Source organism: Lycorma delicatula, chromosome 8 (assembly GCF_047948215.1).
Source record: "Lycorma delicatula isolate Av1 chromosome 8, ASM4794821v1, whole genome shotgun sequence".
In the NCBI taxonomy this organism is placed as follows: domain Eukaryota; kingdom Metazoa; phylum Arthropoda; class Insecta; order Hemiptera; family Fulgoridae; genus Lycorma; species Lycorma delicatula.
In genome coordinates this window covers 57,455,241-57,474,419 of record NC_134462.1, presented here as the reverse complement: position 1 = coordinate 57,474,419, position 19,179 = coordinate 57,455,241, and the positions used below count along the sequence as shown (strand labels likewise).

General features: G+C 29.5%; 1 protein-coding gene across 2 annotated transcripts in view; it reads left to right on the top strand.

Annotated features, from left to right (window-relative positions):
- Positions 1–19,179, top strand: part of Jarid2 (Jumonji, AT rich interactive domain 2) — an 84,856-nt gene that overhangs the window by 45,603 nt on the left and 20,074 nt on the right. For both annotated transcript variants that reach the window (XM_075373884.1, XM_075373885.1), the window contains exons 12-16: positions 891–1,086; positions 4,726–4,878; positions 7,156–7,354; positions 10,006–10,133; positions 12,702–12,990. In XM_075373884.1, coding sequence (XP_075229999.1) covers positions 891–1,086; positions 4,726–4,878; positions 7,156–7,354; positions 10,006–10,133; positions 12,702–12,990 — 965 coding nt within the window. The remainder of the gene's footprint in view (positions 1–890; positions 1,087–4,725; positions 4,879–7,155; positions 7,355–10,005; positions 10,134–12,701; positions 12,991–19,179) is intronic.

The window sequence follows — 19,179 nt, the reverse complement described above, 5'->3', positions numbered from 1 at the left end:
TATCTTTTCATTGGTATTTAAAAAAAAAATCTCTAAATTCTTCATTAAAACTTTTAAAGAGTAAACATTTTAAGATCGTATTACTTGTGTGTATACTGTAATTGATTTATTTATAGTGTTTTAAAAAGCTCAGTAACGTTTAGTTAAATTTAATATGTTCACTTGTGATTTTTTTCTTCTATCATTATAGACTATGCATACTACTCCATTTTTTTATTATGTTGCATAGATATTGGGTTACATTATTACTTTCTACTACTCCCCAATCATTTTGGGTGATAGTGACTGTTAAAATGCAATATATTCCTCACACCAATTCGCTTATTCCGTTCCAGTTTGTTACTAGACATACTGGAGCCTACTCAGTAGCAGTGGTCTTGAAATATTTGGTAATTTATTTATTTTTAAGAAATATTGGAATGATGTTTGATTTTGTTGGGATCATATTATCATAAATGGGCTTGTATTTTCATGAAAATGTGGGATATAAACTTAAATAATTCAAATAATACATAAATAAAAGTGCATCATAATAGCTTCAAATTGACAAATTCTTTAAGCAAGTACATAATTTATTCATTCACAAAAGGTATAATTTAAATTAAAAAAGATTAATTTATATTTGTTACATTTATTTAGTAGTTAGGCAAGCAGTGTGCAAAAAAATTGTGTTTATTAAAATGCATTTCAGTGAATATATAAAAATGTTGATAGTGAGCATTTGCAATTATATATATATATATATATAAAATAATTTGTTAATATATATTATATTTATTTATTTTTTTTTTTTTTGTTAATCATACTTGACATTAATATTTAGGTGTTTAAAATTTTATTTTCTGCAGAAAAAATTATCAGTACTATTTTAAATTTATACTCAATTTTAGGTCAAAGAGCAAAGGTGCACTAGTAAGTGATACGAAGGGAGGTGGAGGACATGAAGGAAATATTAAATTAAAGGATGCTCCTTCATTTCATCCTACTGAACGTGAATTTCAAGATCCATTAGAATATATTGAAAAAATACGGCCAATGGCAGAAAAGTTTGGTCTCTGTCGTATCATTCCACCACCAAATTTTAAGGTAAAATTTATGTTAGCAACAATAATATTGTTGCTATCATTTTTATGTGAAGTTACATTGTTACTCTTATATTATACTTGTAGAATTAATGCATTTATTAAAAGGTTAACTATCCTAAAATTAATATCGAAGTAACTTTATTTGTGTATGTCAGCTGCCATGTTATAGACAACCTGAGATAAGATAAGTCACTCGTGTAACTGGCTTAACCATTCTAAAGATCAAACACATCCCACGCCAATCTTTTAATTTTGTTGAATTTCATACTTGTGGGTGTTATATATGTTATGTTCTTGCATGTATGTGCACTTAAACTTTTGATTTATATTTCAAGTAAATTGTTAAACCTAAATTTTAGTATTGCTGTTAGCAAGAACAAATTTTTAATTATTTATCTATTATACCTCACTGTGACTAGTAATTAGATTACGTGATATGACATTTTCTGTATGCTTATAGCGCTACATAAAAATTGTGTAAAATATATTCTCATAAAAGTAATCATTAAATATCTTAACTCTTTTAACAAAGTACCATGGGTAGTGAGTGATTCATTGTCTTCCATTTCTTCTTATCTTTCCAAACAAGTATCAGCTTATCTAAAGCAAATTTATAAGTTGTAATCTATCACTGTTGATTTTTTTTATCATTATTCTATAATATTATCGTATAAAATATGTTATCTTTTCTTGAAAATTGGCTAAAAAAATAAAGTTATTATAAAATAAATGTGTATTCATTTAAATTGCCTTATAAAGAGTTCTCAAAAATATCATATTTATTTGTTTGTGATGTATTCTAAACATCATAATTTTTTCTTGACCATCAATTTTTTGAGATTTTAGCTATTATGTGGTCAATTTTTTGAGATTTTAGCTATTATGTGGTCAATTTTTTGACCACATAATAACATCTCCTTGTAGCGGTGATAGCATCTACCTATCATTCAGAAGATACTAGATTCAAATCCCAGTCAGGCTTGGCATTTTTCATATGCTATAGAATTCATCTACCATTAATTGATTGTAATTGAGTTTTGTAAGCTTGTTATTATTTGGGAGAATAAATAAGTAAATTCTTAATATAGAAATGTGATTAGAACCAAAAACTTGTATCTTCAGAAATATTTGCAAAAACAAAGAATTACCTCCTTTTCTCTCTGCTAAAACTAACTATTACTTTTGGTAATTAATGAGCTTTCTCAATTCCAAAAGAAAGAATGAAAATCTATCCCGTTTTTCATGGAGTCACTAGATTTTAACTTTTTATTACAAATTTGAGGCTATTTTTAGTTAAGTATGCTGAAGTACATGCAAAATTATGTGTGTGGTTTTGATACTAAAATAAAATAAAACAATTTCCTAGCTATTCATTTCTCTTTCACCATTTAAACATTACTGATTTTAAGATTTTTTTTCTAATCTTACTCCATAAGCTCTCCATCTTCTCACACTCCATTTGTATGTGATCCTTCTTTCCAGTCATACTCCTCAAAAATTTAATTTCTGTTGGATCTTACTATCCCCTCCTGTTTTTTAACATTTGCTTTTAATTCAAAATTCTGCATTTTTTACCTTTAAATAATTATGATTGAAGTGATACTTTTTTAAAAACTTTAAAAAAAATTCTTATTTGGTTGTAGATTACCTAGTAGTATACAAGGTCTGTTCAAACAATACGTAGACTAACGTCATAAAACAAAATGTACTTATTTAGGAGTTACTTGTTTGGGTCCCCTTCAAAGCACTCTCCTTCCCGACACACACACTTATCTCAACGGTGTTTCCACTTTTGGAGACAGTTCTGGAATGCTTCTTTTGTTATATTCTTAGTTCCTTCGTCGCATTTGCCTCAATCTTGGGAATCGTCTCAAATCTTCTTCCTTTCAAAGGTCTTTTGAGTTTGGGGAACAAGAAGAACTCACAAGGAATGAGGTCAGGTAGGTAGGGTGGGTGGAGAAGAACAGTGCTCAAGTGTTTGGCCAAAAACTCATGAGTTTTGAGGGCTGAATGGGCTGGAGCATTGTCGTGTTGAAAAAACCAGTCACCACTCTCATAAAATGATTTTGAAATCTGATAACATGATCCAACTGATATCCCACACTCTTCAGCAAGCTATCTGATAGTCAGACGTCGATTTGCCCAAACCAGGGTGTTGATTTTGTCTACGTGTGAGTCGTCACATGGACATGGAAAGATGTCCAGAATGCTCATCGTCTTCAATCAACTGACGACCATCTTAAAACATCCATGCCACTTAAAACATGTTGCATGCTTCATAGCAATGTTGCCATAAGCCGTCTTGAGCATATCAAAAGTTTCACTCGCAGATTTTCCGAGTTTAACACAAAATTTCATAGCAACTCTTTGTTCATTCAAGTCACTCATTCTAAAATCCACCAAACGAAAAAAAGACACTTCACAAACAACCGTGTAGCTAAGCAACCAATAATGATATTTGCAATCAAAAAACTGTGTTGTAGTAAGCTGATCTGTATGAACATGGCTATGCCATGATTTGACTGGAACCAACTGGACTCCAGTAATTCAAACAGTCTACGTATTTCTTGAACAGACCTCGTATACTGTAAAAATAAAACAATAGTCTTTAATTTTTCAAGTAGAATCCTTAAATAGAGGAAAATTAATTTCAATATTATTTTTCATATAAAATAAGTACATAAGAAAGGTGCAATATCAAATTCTAATTCATTTAGCCAAGTTTTGGAAATAATCAGCAATAGTTAAGAAGTATTATTTCCACCTCCACGACCATGTATTAGTGGAGTTTAAACAAACAACTGTCATTCACAGTTATATAATGTTTAAGTTATCCATTCTCTAATTAATGAACATTTTACATCGGCTTCCATTGTCTTCCTAAATGCATTAGCTTGAATACTAAAACACATTGTTGTTCATGTTGTCATTCTCCAGGTTAGCTATCACTCTCTGAAAACTTAATTGCCAAAATAGTTACTTAATTAGTCCTTACTTGCGAAATAAAATTTTTAGTCTACCCTATTAGTTATCATTGTAGGTGTTGACTTCTTGAAAACGGTTATTTTCCAACCTGTGAAATTTACTATTTGATTTTAATAATGTGTTGCTGTAATTTTTGTTTTATTTTAATAAGTAATTATATTACAGCTATTATTTTTTGTATTTAACTGTAATTAAATATAGAATTCAAACATTGAGGTAGTAAACACGAAACAGTTGTTTGTATCATAATTTTGTCTTATAAATATTTTAATATTCTAAGCTGTAGTGTTACTGTATATTAATATAGCTTTTATTGATAAGCTAAAAATGTTATTGTAAAATTATTGTGTATTCATTACCTAAATGTAAATGTTATGTGTAAAATGTAATAATGAATATATAATGTTCTTTTAAAGTTACTTATATTAATGAATACTGAAGTTGCTTACTTTTTTATGTCTATTGCAGCCGGAGTGTTATATATATTAATATAACTTTTATTGATAAGCTAAAAATGTTATTGTAAAATTATTGTGTATTCATTACCTAAATGTAAATGTTATGTGTAAAATGTAATAGTGAATATATAATGTTCTTTTAAAGTTACTTATATTAATGAATACTGAAGTTTCTTACTTTTTTATGTCTATTGCAGCCGGAGTGTAAAGTGAGTGATGATATGCGATTTACAGCATATAATCAATATGTACATAAAATGTTACATCGTTGGGGACCTAATGTTAAAGAAATGCTTGCAATAAAAAGATATCTTGCTACACAAAGTATTGCCTTAACTCATCCTCCTTGGGTAAGTGTAAAAGTAGCAGAAAAGGTTTAATTTATTTCAAAATAATATATAGTTTAAAGCTGAAGTCATCAGCTAATTTTGCTTATTTTCAGATAATATTGGTAGCTTCTTTAGTTGATAGTTGTTTTAATGTAGAATTTGATTTCAGATTTTACTCATGAGTTTGTTATGTAGAGCTATCGTAAAGGAAATATTGCTTGTTGTGTTTTTATATTTGCATATTTTCAGAATATCAGTTTATGTTCAAACAGTAATTTTTAAATTTTATTTTATCATTCAACGAATAGAGTAATAAAAATAACTTTAAAGATGCAAAAATACTGTATGAAGAATCTGAACCCGATTCACAATTATTATATTAAAAGTATTTTTCATGGAAATTGAAACATCAATAGTAGTGTTTCTCTTGCTTTCTGAACACTCCTAATTTTTTTTAATTATATATATTTTCAGTGCTTTCTGCTGCTGCTGGATCTATTTCAGTGTTTTATATATCAGCCTTTCACTTTCAGTTTCAATTCTGGAAAATGGAAGCACCCAGGGGAATGTTTGTTAACTTAAGTTACTTCACATAGGCACGTTAACCTTATATCTGGGCCATTCAAATATAAAGTGGAATTTTGCTGTGCAAACTGAGGAAGAACAATGAACATGTTGGGGCGCGCAAGTAGTTAGTTGGATATGTGTGGCGGGGAGCAGTCAGCCAGCCCCGCCTGTACACTGTCTGAAACTCAAGTGTATGATTGGGCCAAAAAATTTTGAAGTGGCGGTGATGCAGTGGAGAACGAAAGTCAAATGTTATTCGCAGACCAGCATCAATGATGACAATATTGAGACCGTTTGTGACCTTGTGGAAGGTGACCACCGCATAACTGTCACTGAAATTGCATCCGAGGTGGGCATAAATGTTGGGGGATGCATACAATGGTGTCAGACACTCTTGGATATTGCCTGGTGGGTTCCACATTTTTTTCACTGAGGCACATAGAAATGTCCAGAAAGAGTCTGTAGTGGCTTCTGAATTGCTTTGAGGGAAAATGAGAGGCATTTTTGGATTGTGATCTCAATGAAATATGGGTCCAAAATATAACAAGGAAAACAAAAGAACAAGTATGAAATGATGGAAAAGTGGTGATGGGGCCCGATCAAGGCCAAGAAACACTTGTCAGATGGTAAAATTCTGGCATTTATGTTTTGGGACTCAGAAAGTGTGCTGCTGATTGATTTACTGTACAAACGAAGGACAGTAAATGTGGCATACTACTGCCAGTTATTGGATGATGTCGGGGCTGCTTATTGCAACATACGACACCGGCAATCAGTTTGCAATGTCCTCCTTCTTTACAACAATGCTCAGCTGTATAAAGCAGCTTAGACTTGCAATTCTGTCGGATGGGGAAAATGTATTTCTGTTAAAAAATAAGGTAATCTATTTATAAATTTATCAAATATTAATAAAGCTATGTAAACAAATTCTGGTTTATATTTGAATGTCCCTTGTACTTTCCTTTGTCAAACTAATTGTTATTGTTATTTATTTTTTCATATTAATGAGAACTCAATACTCCTTCGTGATTTTATTTCTGTTATTTTTAAATTCAATGGTTTAATTTGTATTTTAGTTATATAAAACATTGGCCATTTTGTGATGTGTTTCTTTATTTTTTATATTATTTTGGAATCTTAGTTGGAAGTTACTTGAAGAATCAGTAACACCTTAATTTTTTAAGGCCAAAACATGTTGCAAAATTAGGGCAGTATTCACTCTTGAGTAAGTACCCGATGTTTTTCACCTAGTTTCCTTTTCAGATCCTATTCTAGTTGCTTGAGAAGTACTAAATTGACATTTGTTAATGTTAATTGTTCTTCAAGAACAACCTGTTAAACTTTGGCAGCATTTTTAAGCATTGAGAAGATTGAAGGATAATATTCAATCATCATCATCAGCATTTTACCATTTTTAATCTGTATTTATTGTATCTATGATGCCAGCTAAACATTATCTTCCATTCTATATAATTAGGTGTGGTGTTACATTGTATAAGTCATACCATAACAACCTTATGCCATAAGGTTAGAATAATAAAACACCCCAGAGAAATTGTCATTGAGGTATATGTCTAAAATAAACTATATTTCTACTTGTTTCTTTGATATTATAATTATTAATAAACAAAAAATAATTGTAAATTTATTTTTCAGTATATATAGTTACTGGAAATTAGGGCCGCATTATTTTTTAAATCGGTTAATATATTGTCTATTTTATTTTTATAGATTGGTGGAATGGAAGTTGATTTGCCCAAATTATATCAAACTGTGCAAAATTGTGGAGGACTAAAGGAAGTAATTGAAAAGAAGAGATGGCAGCGTGTTGCTGATGCAATGCGTATTCCAAGATCAGCTCAGGATCGTGTAACTAAACTTGATGACATATATTGTAAATTTTTACTTCCTTACGACACATTATCGCATGGTAAATTGTTTATTAAAATTATTTCTTTATTTCTTTCTTTTTTATATTTATATTATTCATTATGTATTCTTTAAAAAAAAAGATATATATTAGGTGCTACAATTACCATAGCAGAATTGTTTGCAACTTGACACAAAAAATAGTTTACCCATTGTCAAAAATAACAAGCATCCTATCCCAATGATAGAGAGTAATAAATGAAGTAGTTTCTTGTTTTCTTCTTCACTGAAGATATGATATTCAGCATATCGTACCAAGCCATATAATTGACACTAATGTTTTTACTCTGTTTATTACAGAGAGTTTCTCTTAGATAAAACAGTGTTGACTGTACTATTTTTATTTCAGATGCTTTGCATAACACATTATATCATAATTACTAAAGAATGTGATAGTTAATTTAAAGCAAAAATAATCGTACTCCTTTTTGTGGAAAACCATCCATTTTCCACAAAAATCCATTTTCCTCTCTTTTCAGTAAGAGAACTTTTTTAAATAAAATATTTATAATTATTAGGTTTGAATTGCCAGATGATTTGTGTTGCTTTTTTTATATTTTAAATTGTTTTTCTAATATTGTTTGCTTTATTGTTGTGTTTCTTATATTTCGTCTTTATCATTGCTTTTGCTTATTTCCACTTTGCTATTTTTTTGAATTATCATAAAATACATGGCAAACTTGTTTTTAACAATCTAATGGTGATTATTAGTTACTACTTTGGCTCCAAGACTTATTTTTACAGTTGCAACTCTCCAAACCCCCAAGCTAAATTTTACTCCTGTGACAAGGAAAAAATTGAAATTTAATACTTCCAGTTGCTTCAAAGTTTATATATGAACAATATTTTTTATATTATATTAGCGTATTAAATTAATTGAGAATATTTTTACGATTTTTTTAAGTTATTAAATTTTTTTTAGAATACTTCTGCTATTTTTTGTTTGGATCCTAATGTCAGCATCATAAAGGTTTTTTGGCAAAAATTCTGAATGAAAATTAGTAAAACTTATGAGTTGACGATAAAATAAAACTAAAGTTGAATGTGTAAAGTATAAAATAGAATAAATATTTTAATTGTATCTTGTCAAGGTGTTACAGCTTCTAACATTTTTATCTATTTTTTGTTTCTATAATTCAGACTTTTACAGAGTGAGATAACAAAATTATGAAGATTCTGATTATTATTATTATTAATATCAAAATTTTTGCATAAACTAAACAAGTTTATTAAGCAGTAATAATTAGTATTTGTTGCAGATTCCCATTTAATTTCAATATATATGTATATACACACACATAATATGATTAAAAAGTTACTCCCCATTTCAAAATACTTACTTTATTTATTAACTATTATTTTTACCAGAAATGAATATGAGAGGAAAGCTTTTGGCATGAGATTCTATTTAAAATTTGATATAGGCACCTGATTTTGCTACCAACTTCTCAAGCTACTCAGGAATTGTGTCAACTGATTTCATTAAGAACTCTTGTTGAATGGAAGATCTAACGTTTCATATTCACCCTTCAAGTTCTTCCAATGTCTTTGATTTGGTACAGAAGACTTGCTCCTTTAACCATCCCCAAAGAAAAAAGTCACAGGGTGTTAAGTCAGGACTCCTGGCTGACTACACATATGGACCATGACATCACATCCATCTTCCAGGAAAGGGAGCATTCAGCCAATCTTGAACTACAATAGCAAAATGAGGAGGAGCACTGTCTTGTATGAAAATCAAATCATCAACATTCTCCCAAGTACTCATAACTCACCAGATTTCATCTTACAGTATGGTAAGGTACCTTTCAGTATTCATGTTATATTGAACAATGAATGGACCCACAATCTTGTCCAAAGTCATTCCACACCACACCTTTACTTTGATTTTTTAGTTGTCTTGTCTCAGTTCTTGACTGTCTATGCATCAATCTTAAAAATTTACTGAGTCATTTTGGTATGGAGTAAAGTACTGATATACTGTGTGATGATATGATTAGTTTTTGATACAGTGCAATTTCATTAAAAATACTAAGTCTGGCACCCTCCTCTTTACATTAGAAATGTTTTTTGAGAAATAATCATATTTTATCATTTATAATCATATATATTAAATTCTAGAAATAATTAAATTTAATAAACTAAAACAGAATAACCAAACAGATTGATTGCGGTTGAGTTATAACAAGTGAAATGGCTAATTTTGCATTAATTTCAGAATTATTTTTACAGCAAGAGTATTATTTTTAACATTTTTATTTTCTACATTATATAAAAATAAATATATGTAGCATAAACTTTCTGTAAAGATCAATGAGATCTAGTGGAAAAAAGAATGGATCATGAATAAACTGATGGGCCTGTAGAGTTTTCAAACATAGCTTGTCATAGAACGGACTGATAAATTTAGACTGAGGGTTAAAAGAAAAAAGAGAACTTCTCAGTTATATTTTTTTATTGCTGCTTTTTCATTTTATAAGTCTTAAAATATCATAAATAATATCTTAAGATTTTAATTACTTCAACCAATTTATTTGATTACTTATGTACATATATATATGTTATGTCATTTAGTTTACCTATTGTATTATAATATACATTCATGTTCATTACATGACGGATCATTTATAATAATTATAAAAATTGTTACAGCGGAACGTACAAAACTTTTTGATGAAGTGGAGAAGGAATGGGAAAAACGGATGTCAAGTTCTGATAGTAGCGTTACTGATAGCACAGATAGCAATGACAATTCTGAATTGGATGAATGTATTGTTAAGGTAAGTTTTATTTATTTTTCATTTAAGGAAAATGTCAATTTTTATGTTAAAAAAAAAACAACAGTTATTTGAACTTTTAAAATGTTAATTTTATTGCCTTTTGAGACTTTTTGTTATTCTAAGCTACTACACTGTAACATATTCTAGACATATGTATCTGACTGTTTAGATGATATATTTTGAATTGACAGGACAAAAAAAAATTATTAACAAACAATTAAGAAATATTAAAAAATAGACTACTTGTGATTACAGTAATTATAATAAAACTCCTTGTTAGATTAAAACAATTTGAAAAGTTTACATGCAGATTAAATTAAAACATTAAATGAAAAACCATCAAACAGTTTATTAGCAGGAACATTAATTTCAGTACAGTATCTGACAGCTGAAACTAATAGTAAAATTTGTTCATTTAATTTTGTACATAATGGACTATTTATAATATTGTTACATTGATTTGGAATGTGTGTCTAGTGTCTAGTTAATATAAAAATAAAGAAAGCAACAAGCTGAAATAATAAAATATTATATAAGGTTTTTATATTTAACTAACAGTAAATGTAATAATGATAGTTAATTTAATTGAATCAATAAACTTTTGAAGTCACCTAAATAAAAAAAAACAAGCCACCTTTAATATTTGCTGAAAAAAATTTAGAAGAATTTCTGTCTGCTCTTAAAAAAAATTCAATTTATCTTATTTAAGGATTTGAAAATTAATATGAATTTTGTTTTTTACTCGGTTTCAGTTTTTTTATATGTTGGGCAGTTTACAGTTTACATTATTACGACGCATTTTAAATTTATAAATTAAAACAGAAAAGAATTCTGTTATAAATTTGGCCAGCTGATCAAATGAGTTTGCATGTAATATGCATTCACAACAGGAACCCAGATAGTTCATCTTGTGTATGTTCATAAGAATATTGTCAGTGCAAGATCTTATTTTTTTTTTATACAGAAGTTAACTGTCGTAATTCTAAAAATCTTTTGTATGAAATTGTTGTAAATTTTTCTTTAATTCTTGTCCCCTGAAATATTTTACTAAAATTCATTCATGCAATGTTAATTACAAAAATTGTTCCTGCAAGATGGACTTTTTTAAATAAAAAATAGATAGATTTAGATGGATTTTTTCATAGATGGATTTTTTTTTAATTTCCAGATTGCAAATGCAATCTGGAAATTTAAAAAAAGATTTCTATGAAAGTTGTATGTTCAGAAATTCTTCGTTTTCGAATTACAGATGTCAAAAGATTTCACCCTGATTTTTGCTCTGTAAGTACTGAGGATTATTCAGTAATTTAAGAGATAAATGAATGTAAAAAAATGATTATTTATTCACTTGCAATGAAAGCGATGCTACTTTTCAACATAATTCCCAGCTGCATTTGGGCACTTGTACCATCTTTTTATGAGCTTTCTTACTTCACTAATAAAGAATTGGTCATCCAGGTGTCTGAGTGATTACTGCATTCTTGATTTGCCAATTATTACTGAACTTAATGCCACGTAAAAATTATTTGAAAGGTTCAAACCAAAAAAAATCTGATGGTGCAAGATGGATGTTGCAACCCCCTTCCAACCCAACTTTTGAATAGCTTCCCACATATTTTAAGCAGTATGGGGGCAAGCATTAAAATTTATACCTAGGTGTAAAAGAATTATACCGTTTAAGGGAACTGGGAAATTATGTCTTTTATACATGTTTCACTTTAATTTCTAGCATTTCATAATAGTACTTGCTGTTAATTGTAAGTTGTTCTTTCAATTAATTGCAGTAAATTAGGCATTTATAGTTCCAAAACACTCCTAGCATCACTTTACCAGTTGATGTATAGGTTTCCATTTTTTCTCCATTTTTTCGTGGAGGATTAACTTGGACATTTCCATTCAGTACTCTGATGTTTGAATCAAGACTCAAAATGATGATTCCAAGTTTTTTCACTAGTTATTTGTGATCTAAAAAAGCATTACCTTCTTAAAAACATTAATTAAGTTTTGTACTGATGGGTTTTTTTATGAAGGGTTCAGAGACAACTGTCTCAGAAATGTTGAAAGAAAAGTGAATGTTAATCAAAGCTAACCAAAAACAAGTTAACATACTCTAGGAGTGCAGACATAATCTGAAAAGAAAATACCCAGTTAGTTACTTAATAACCACTCATTGCTACATAAGGTAGAGAGAATTTGAAAGTGGGCTTAATTGGATGTTGTAGAAAGAGAAAATGTGATTCTTGAAGTCGAAAGATACTGAAGGAGTTAGTTATGTTGATAACCAAAGGCTGTCCAATAGCAGAAAATTTAATTTGATATAAAAAGAGCAGGTTAGAATAAGAGACATTAAGAGAAAAGTAAAGGAATTTAATATGTTATTAAATATTTTTAAGCACAATAAAATTCAGTAGATACTCTTGTTTAAAATTTTAATTGTGTGAAATTTATTTGTTTATGTGTAGAGTAGACCACAAGTAGCTGTAATTAATGCTTATTAAAATACATTAAATTGGGTTGCTTATTAACCTACATTAAATCATTAGTAAAACTGTAAAAATACTTTTTCAGGGAAGAAATATGGCATTGAATGGATTTTATCGTATTGCACGAAATACAATGGCTATGTATTTTCGTAATGCTGACCAACCAAGTGCTCATGAAGTGGAGGCTGAATTTTGGAATCATGTTGGGACACGACAGTCACATGTTTGTGTACACTCTGGTTCTATTGATTCGGGTGCCAATGGCTATGGTTTTCCTACTGCAAAAAATAGTTCAACTACACGACATCCTTGGAATCTAAAAGTTTTAACAAATAATAGTGGGTCTATATTACGATCTCTTGGACCAATTATGGGTTAGTATATTTTGTGATATTTGTGCACCTTAATTCTCTTCCTGCAGATTTATTTTTATGTTGTTTCACTATATATATAATATTTTATAAATAGCAGAATCATTGTGTCTTAATTTAATTGTATATTTTTTCATCTTTCCTTCATTATTTTTATGTCATGTTTGCATAAATTTATATTATATTTGATTTGTTCTAAATAATTTTTACATACTACATTATGTTTTGAAGTTACATAATTTTTATTTACTGTTGTTAGGTGTGTAATAGTCACTGAGTGTTTAAAAGCATTAAGCGTTGTTATCCATCATATAGTAGCTTAACTTCGGCTAAGAAATTTTATTTTTATAATTTAAATTAAAATGTAATAAAAATTAATTTTTTTTCTTTTTTAATTAGAAAAGGTGTAGACTATTATGATAAAATTCTAAAAAAAAGTTAGAAAAAATGAATACATTCAAGTTAAAATAATTGATATTGATTGATTTGTTGATACTCTGGAGATCTCTGATTATCTTAAGCAGCTTGGTTTAGAGAGGGTTCATTTGCAGTTGCACATCATTTGTTCATGTTGTGAGTACGTGTGGCATGTTAGATCTTTGGATTATTACACAAAGATGTGTTGTTAAGTAAAATCCAATAACGGAGTGGTAACCAGCAGTGTCAAGGAATCGGTAGCATTCAAAGTCTCATTTGTCATTGAATTACTATGATGTTTATAAAATTGTAGGTATAGAGTGCATGAAGCTGACTGATTCGTCTCAAATTTGATTGTTGTGCTGGTACGTTCATTTATCATGGTTGGCAGGAAAGGTAACAGTAGAGAAGAGGATGTTGTTTCAGATAGTTGGTCACAATGGAGCATCAGAATGTACATTAACATGGTATTTGTGTAGTTATTACAAAACAAAATCACTGACAAAACTGCAGCGTGACTTGGGCAACAGTTTACTGTTGGCCATCATGGTTGCATACTAGTCTCTGAATACCATATTGGCTTTGGGTAAAGAAGTTTGAAGAACCTGGTAATATGTTTGATGTGAAGTATGGAACTCCATGAACAGTGTAGATGCCAGAAAACCTTCAGAGTGTGAGGGAAGGTTTTAAGCAGTTTTTGATGCTCGGTGAATCAGCGCTTCTGAATTTTTGGATTGAGTAGAAAAAGTTTATTTCTAACATTCAAAGAGGTTAAATATCACCTTTACAAATTTCAAGTTATTAAAAACTACACTTGAGACAAAAAGGCATGAATTGCTTTATGCACTCCCCCATGAGCTGCAAGAAAACCCTGAATAATCCTGAATAATTGACTAATGACCGACAAAGCCAGTTTTCATTTTTTGGTCTTCTTAAACAAACAGAATATGCGACACTGATCATCAGCAAAATCTAATGAATAACATGAACTGCTCTTGAATTTTCTTAAATAATAGCTTCATATGGCATTGATGTTTTTGGGATTGTAGGCTTGTATTTCTTTGAAATGAAAAAAGAAACAGGGTTAATTGAGAATATTATGAAACTGTGTTGGAAAGCTTTTTTGAATATACTTAAGATGGCTTGATGATGACCTCAAAGCTCTTCATTTTCAGCAGGACTGGAACAGTCCACATCACACTAGCAGTATGGTCATTTCTGAAATTCATTTGAATTGGTTCCACACCACCTTTTTTATTGACATTTACTTCATGATTTGTTTTTACTTTTTGTGACAGTGCTACACCAACATTATTTGAGTGTTATAAGCTTTTTAGTATTAGTACTGCCATATCAAAAGTTGTCACATCTTAATGTATTTTATTTTTTCCTAAATCATTATTATTACTGCCCCACTCTTAACAACAATAACATGTTTAATTACCAGATTTTGTTTATCTGTAAATACAAACAAAACAGAAATAAATTTGATTAGGTGTCAATTTGTGTAAAAAGTAGTATCCTTCTGCAGTTAGAGATAAAATAGATTAGAAATCATGTGACACGGGAGTCATTTCGTATCATATCAACAATGTATAGCCATTCATAACCCGATCGACTGGGATTTTCATGAAGTTTGGTATGAATTAACTGTTGATAGAGTTATAAGAAAATACTGAATTTCAGATTTCTATCATTAACCATTTGTTTTTAGAGCCCTTCAAATTTGCTGGATAATGGCAAATTTTAACTTGCAGCAGTGGTGTTAGGTCAACATGACTTTGTTATTTATTTAGGTAGAATGATAAACTTGGTCTCATTTTAAAGCTTATTTTATGCTTTTTCATGTGATAAACAAGCCTATGTTTACATAAATCTTTATTTCAAGGTTTGACTTTTCACCTTGAATTTCAGAAAAAACAGGTCTTCAATTGTTTTATGAAAAATATTTTTTATTCATCATTATATTGTAAAGTAGCTGTGAAAATTTGAAACTGGAACTGCATTGGGATCAAGAGAAAAAAATGTATCAATGTTTTAACAAAAAAAATCTTTTGTGGGGTTTTGAGGTGGTAAATGCTTATATTTTTGTTAGCTGAACGTGCAAAATCAAATACAATGTCTTACAAAAAGAAAGTAAAAGTAATAAGGTGATATATTGCTCACTTGTTTTGTCTAGTAATAAGAAATAGTATATTTCAACTCAATTGAATGACCAATGATGATGATGATGACTGAATGTGACGACTCAGTGTAATTAATACAAATTGAAAGACAAAATGTATTGAAGCTTACTACATCATCAGTTTAGTCGTAGTCTTTGTCCATTGTTTTAGTGTAAATAATATTAAATGTGACCTAAAATATTTAATTTATTTAAATAAATTATTTATTTGTGGAATAACATGATGTAAGAAAACATGAGCACTGTATAAATATGCCTGCGCTGTAGTCAAGACATTCAGTGTTTGTTCATTGATTGTTTTTAAAGCTAGTTATCTTTTGAAGTATGACAAATTTTTACAGTACACTTCAAGAAGTTGGTCATAATAATGTTAATAAGAATAAAGTGTTATGTATGTATGTTAATATGTATGTAAATGTAATAATGTATGTTAATGTATGTATGTTTGTAGTAATGTATGTTAATGTATGTAAATGTAATAATGTATGTATGTTATGTATGTATGTTAAAGTGTTATGTATGTTAATAAGAGTAAAGTGTTACCATGGATGACGGGAAAAAATCCAAGTTTAGAAAGTGATAGGAAGATTTATGATAAGTGTCAGAAAAAACTTGTCTCAATTAGTAAAAGCTTCAGAAGAAGAAGCAGATGATGGTGAAGAAGCCTTTTCTGACTCTCATTGAACCATTAGACTGGTTCAATGAGAGTCTAGTGAATATTGGAGAATTGCTTGTAAAATCTAAAAGATTGAAAGAGAAAACATACTCTGCCACAATGATTGCAAAACTTGAGTCATCAATGAGGGATAATATGTTCAATGTAGCTAGTAAAAACTCTAACATTTCATCTCAAATTGAACCTGATAGCGAAATCTTGGTACAGTTAAAAAAGAAAAATTTAATTTTTGAACAGATAGAAATCTTAAAATAGTTCTTATTCTTCCATGAAATTGGAGCATCAAAAAAATGCAAGATGGATTCCCAGGAACCACTAATTACATGATACGACAGGCAAAACAACTAGTTAAAGAACAAGGGATTCTGTTATCACCAAACCCTAAAACTAGAAAGTGTCTGGATCAAAATGTAGTTGGATGTATTCAGGCATTTTATAAATCAGATGATGTAATACATGTAATGCCAGGCAAAAAACTGTATCACAATCAAATCATCTGGTGGAAACATTCAAATTCAAAAAAGACTAGTTGTGGCTAATCTGAATGAGATACATAAGCAGTTTCCAAAACTTATACTGGTATTAAAATTGGGTTTTCTACCTCTGCTGCTTTACGTCCTAAAAATTGTGTTTTAGCAGGAGCTGGCAGAGGAACTCATAGGGTGTGTGTGTGTGTGTGATCTATTAGTACATGAAATTAATGTTTGAAGGATGTAAATTAAATTATTTAACAAAAGAGTGCAGCAATTATTTCACTTATAAATACTGTGCAACACAAATTATTTGTAATCCACCTCAAGAAATTTGTTATTTTGGTGAGTGTAAGAATTGTCCAGATTCTGACAATTTTAAAAATATTTGAGTCAATATTTATTGAAAATTTTATGGACAAAATAACTTTTAAGCAATAGATATAAATTGATCGTTCAAGTTTTGAAACAGTTCTGAGACGAACACAGAAGATTTTATTTAGATGTTTGTTGAAAAATTATCAATTCTTGTTCCCCATTCAATTCTTGCTTCTCAGCAATCAAACTACTTAAAAAATTTTAAAATTGTAACTGAACCCAGAACCTTTATTACACTGTGTGACTGAAAATTATTCATTTGTGCTACAAGATGAAGCCCAAGAGTTTCACTAGAACAATCAACAGGCTACAATTCATCCTTTCGATATTTATTTTAAAAGCTAAGAATTTGCAAACACTTTAATTGATAATTTAGTTGTTATGTCTGATTGTCTTAAGCATCACACATTATCAATTCACCTTTTTCAGTAAAAAGTAATTCACTTTTTAAAAGAAAAGTATAATATTGTGAATAAACTAATTTACTTCTCAGATGGTTCAGCAGCACAATATAAAAATCATAAAAAGTTTGTGAATTTATCATATAAGGATAATTTTGTTGTCGAGGCAGAACGGCACTTCTTTGCCACATCACATGGGAAGAGTGCATGTGATGGTCTTGGTGGTATTCTTAAAAGATTATCATCAAAAGCAAGTTTACAATGCCCATACCAAGATCAAATAACAACAGTCATTCAGCTTTAAGATTGAGCTCAGTCAAATATTAAAAATATGAATTTTATATTTGTTTCAAATGAAACAAAAAATTAAAAATAAATATCATAAATTAAAAATTTATGAGATTTATTGTTTTACTTAAAATTATTAACTTAATTTACTTTTAAGCATAAAGTGTAATGATTTTCAACCTCATACATCAATATTCAAGTCTTGTTATAAGACTAATTAGAAATTTAAAAAAAAGTAATTTTTGCTAAAACATTGATACACATTTTATTTTTATCTCCTGATCCCAAAGCAGTCCCAGTACTTTCTTATATACTGTTTTGTAGTATAATGACAACTAACGTACATTTTTATTAAAAAATTGAAAACCTTTTTTTTCTGAAATTCATAGTAAAAAGTGGTAGTGACCTTGAAGTAAAAATTTATGTAAACATAGACTTGTATATCATATCAGAGAGCATCAAATAAGCTTTAAAATAGGAACAGTGCATCATTTTACCTTAATAAATGATTAAGTTATATTGACTTAACACTACTGCCACAAGCCAAAATTTGCCATTTGATGAAGGGCTGTAAAAACGAAACGGTTTATGATAGAGATCTGAAATTCAGTATTTTCTCATAACTATATCAACATACAGCTTCTAAGTAATTTTCACCACTATATTATTTTCTCCATCATCTTTTTCATTCTCATTTTTGTTGTGAACAGCATCGATTATATCTTTATCAGATGTGCACTCTGAAATTGGCTCACTGTTGTCAATATTTACCCAGTTATTCAAATCGTCATCATGATTTCACAATGCAGAAACTACCTGTGGACCGGATCTCGCTGTTTGTGAATTTCTCAACTGAACAATTTCTGCTGGTTACAGATTCTTCATGGAATATTTCTTCTAGCAGTTCTGAATTGCAGTTGGAGTAATGATTTCCCATGCAACTGTTCCCTTTCACTTTGTTTCATTAAGAACCACTTGTATAAGCATTCATTAAGATTTTCTTTTTCTTTGCAGTCTGATTTTCAACTGTATCCACAAAAGTTTGAAGTTTACGTTCCTCCTTCATCCATCTCCAATTGTTCCTTCTGGGACACCACAATCACGTGATAAATTTGTTTTGGTTTTCCCATTTTTTACTTGATTGATAATTCTCAGTTTATCTTCCACTGAATATGCTTTCTGCTTTTGCAACATTTTGTATTCTGAACTCAAGACTTTCCACCCAGAATGCATGATTTAGACTAAAATCATATTTCAGCATCCCTAGGTTTTAAGCATTTCTGACAAGTGAAGATTTTTTTGAAGTCGTTAATTAAAGTACACTATTAATTTCATGTCCCGTTACTTCTGCAAAATCCTTTGGAATGCAGTGGTCAT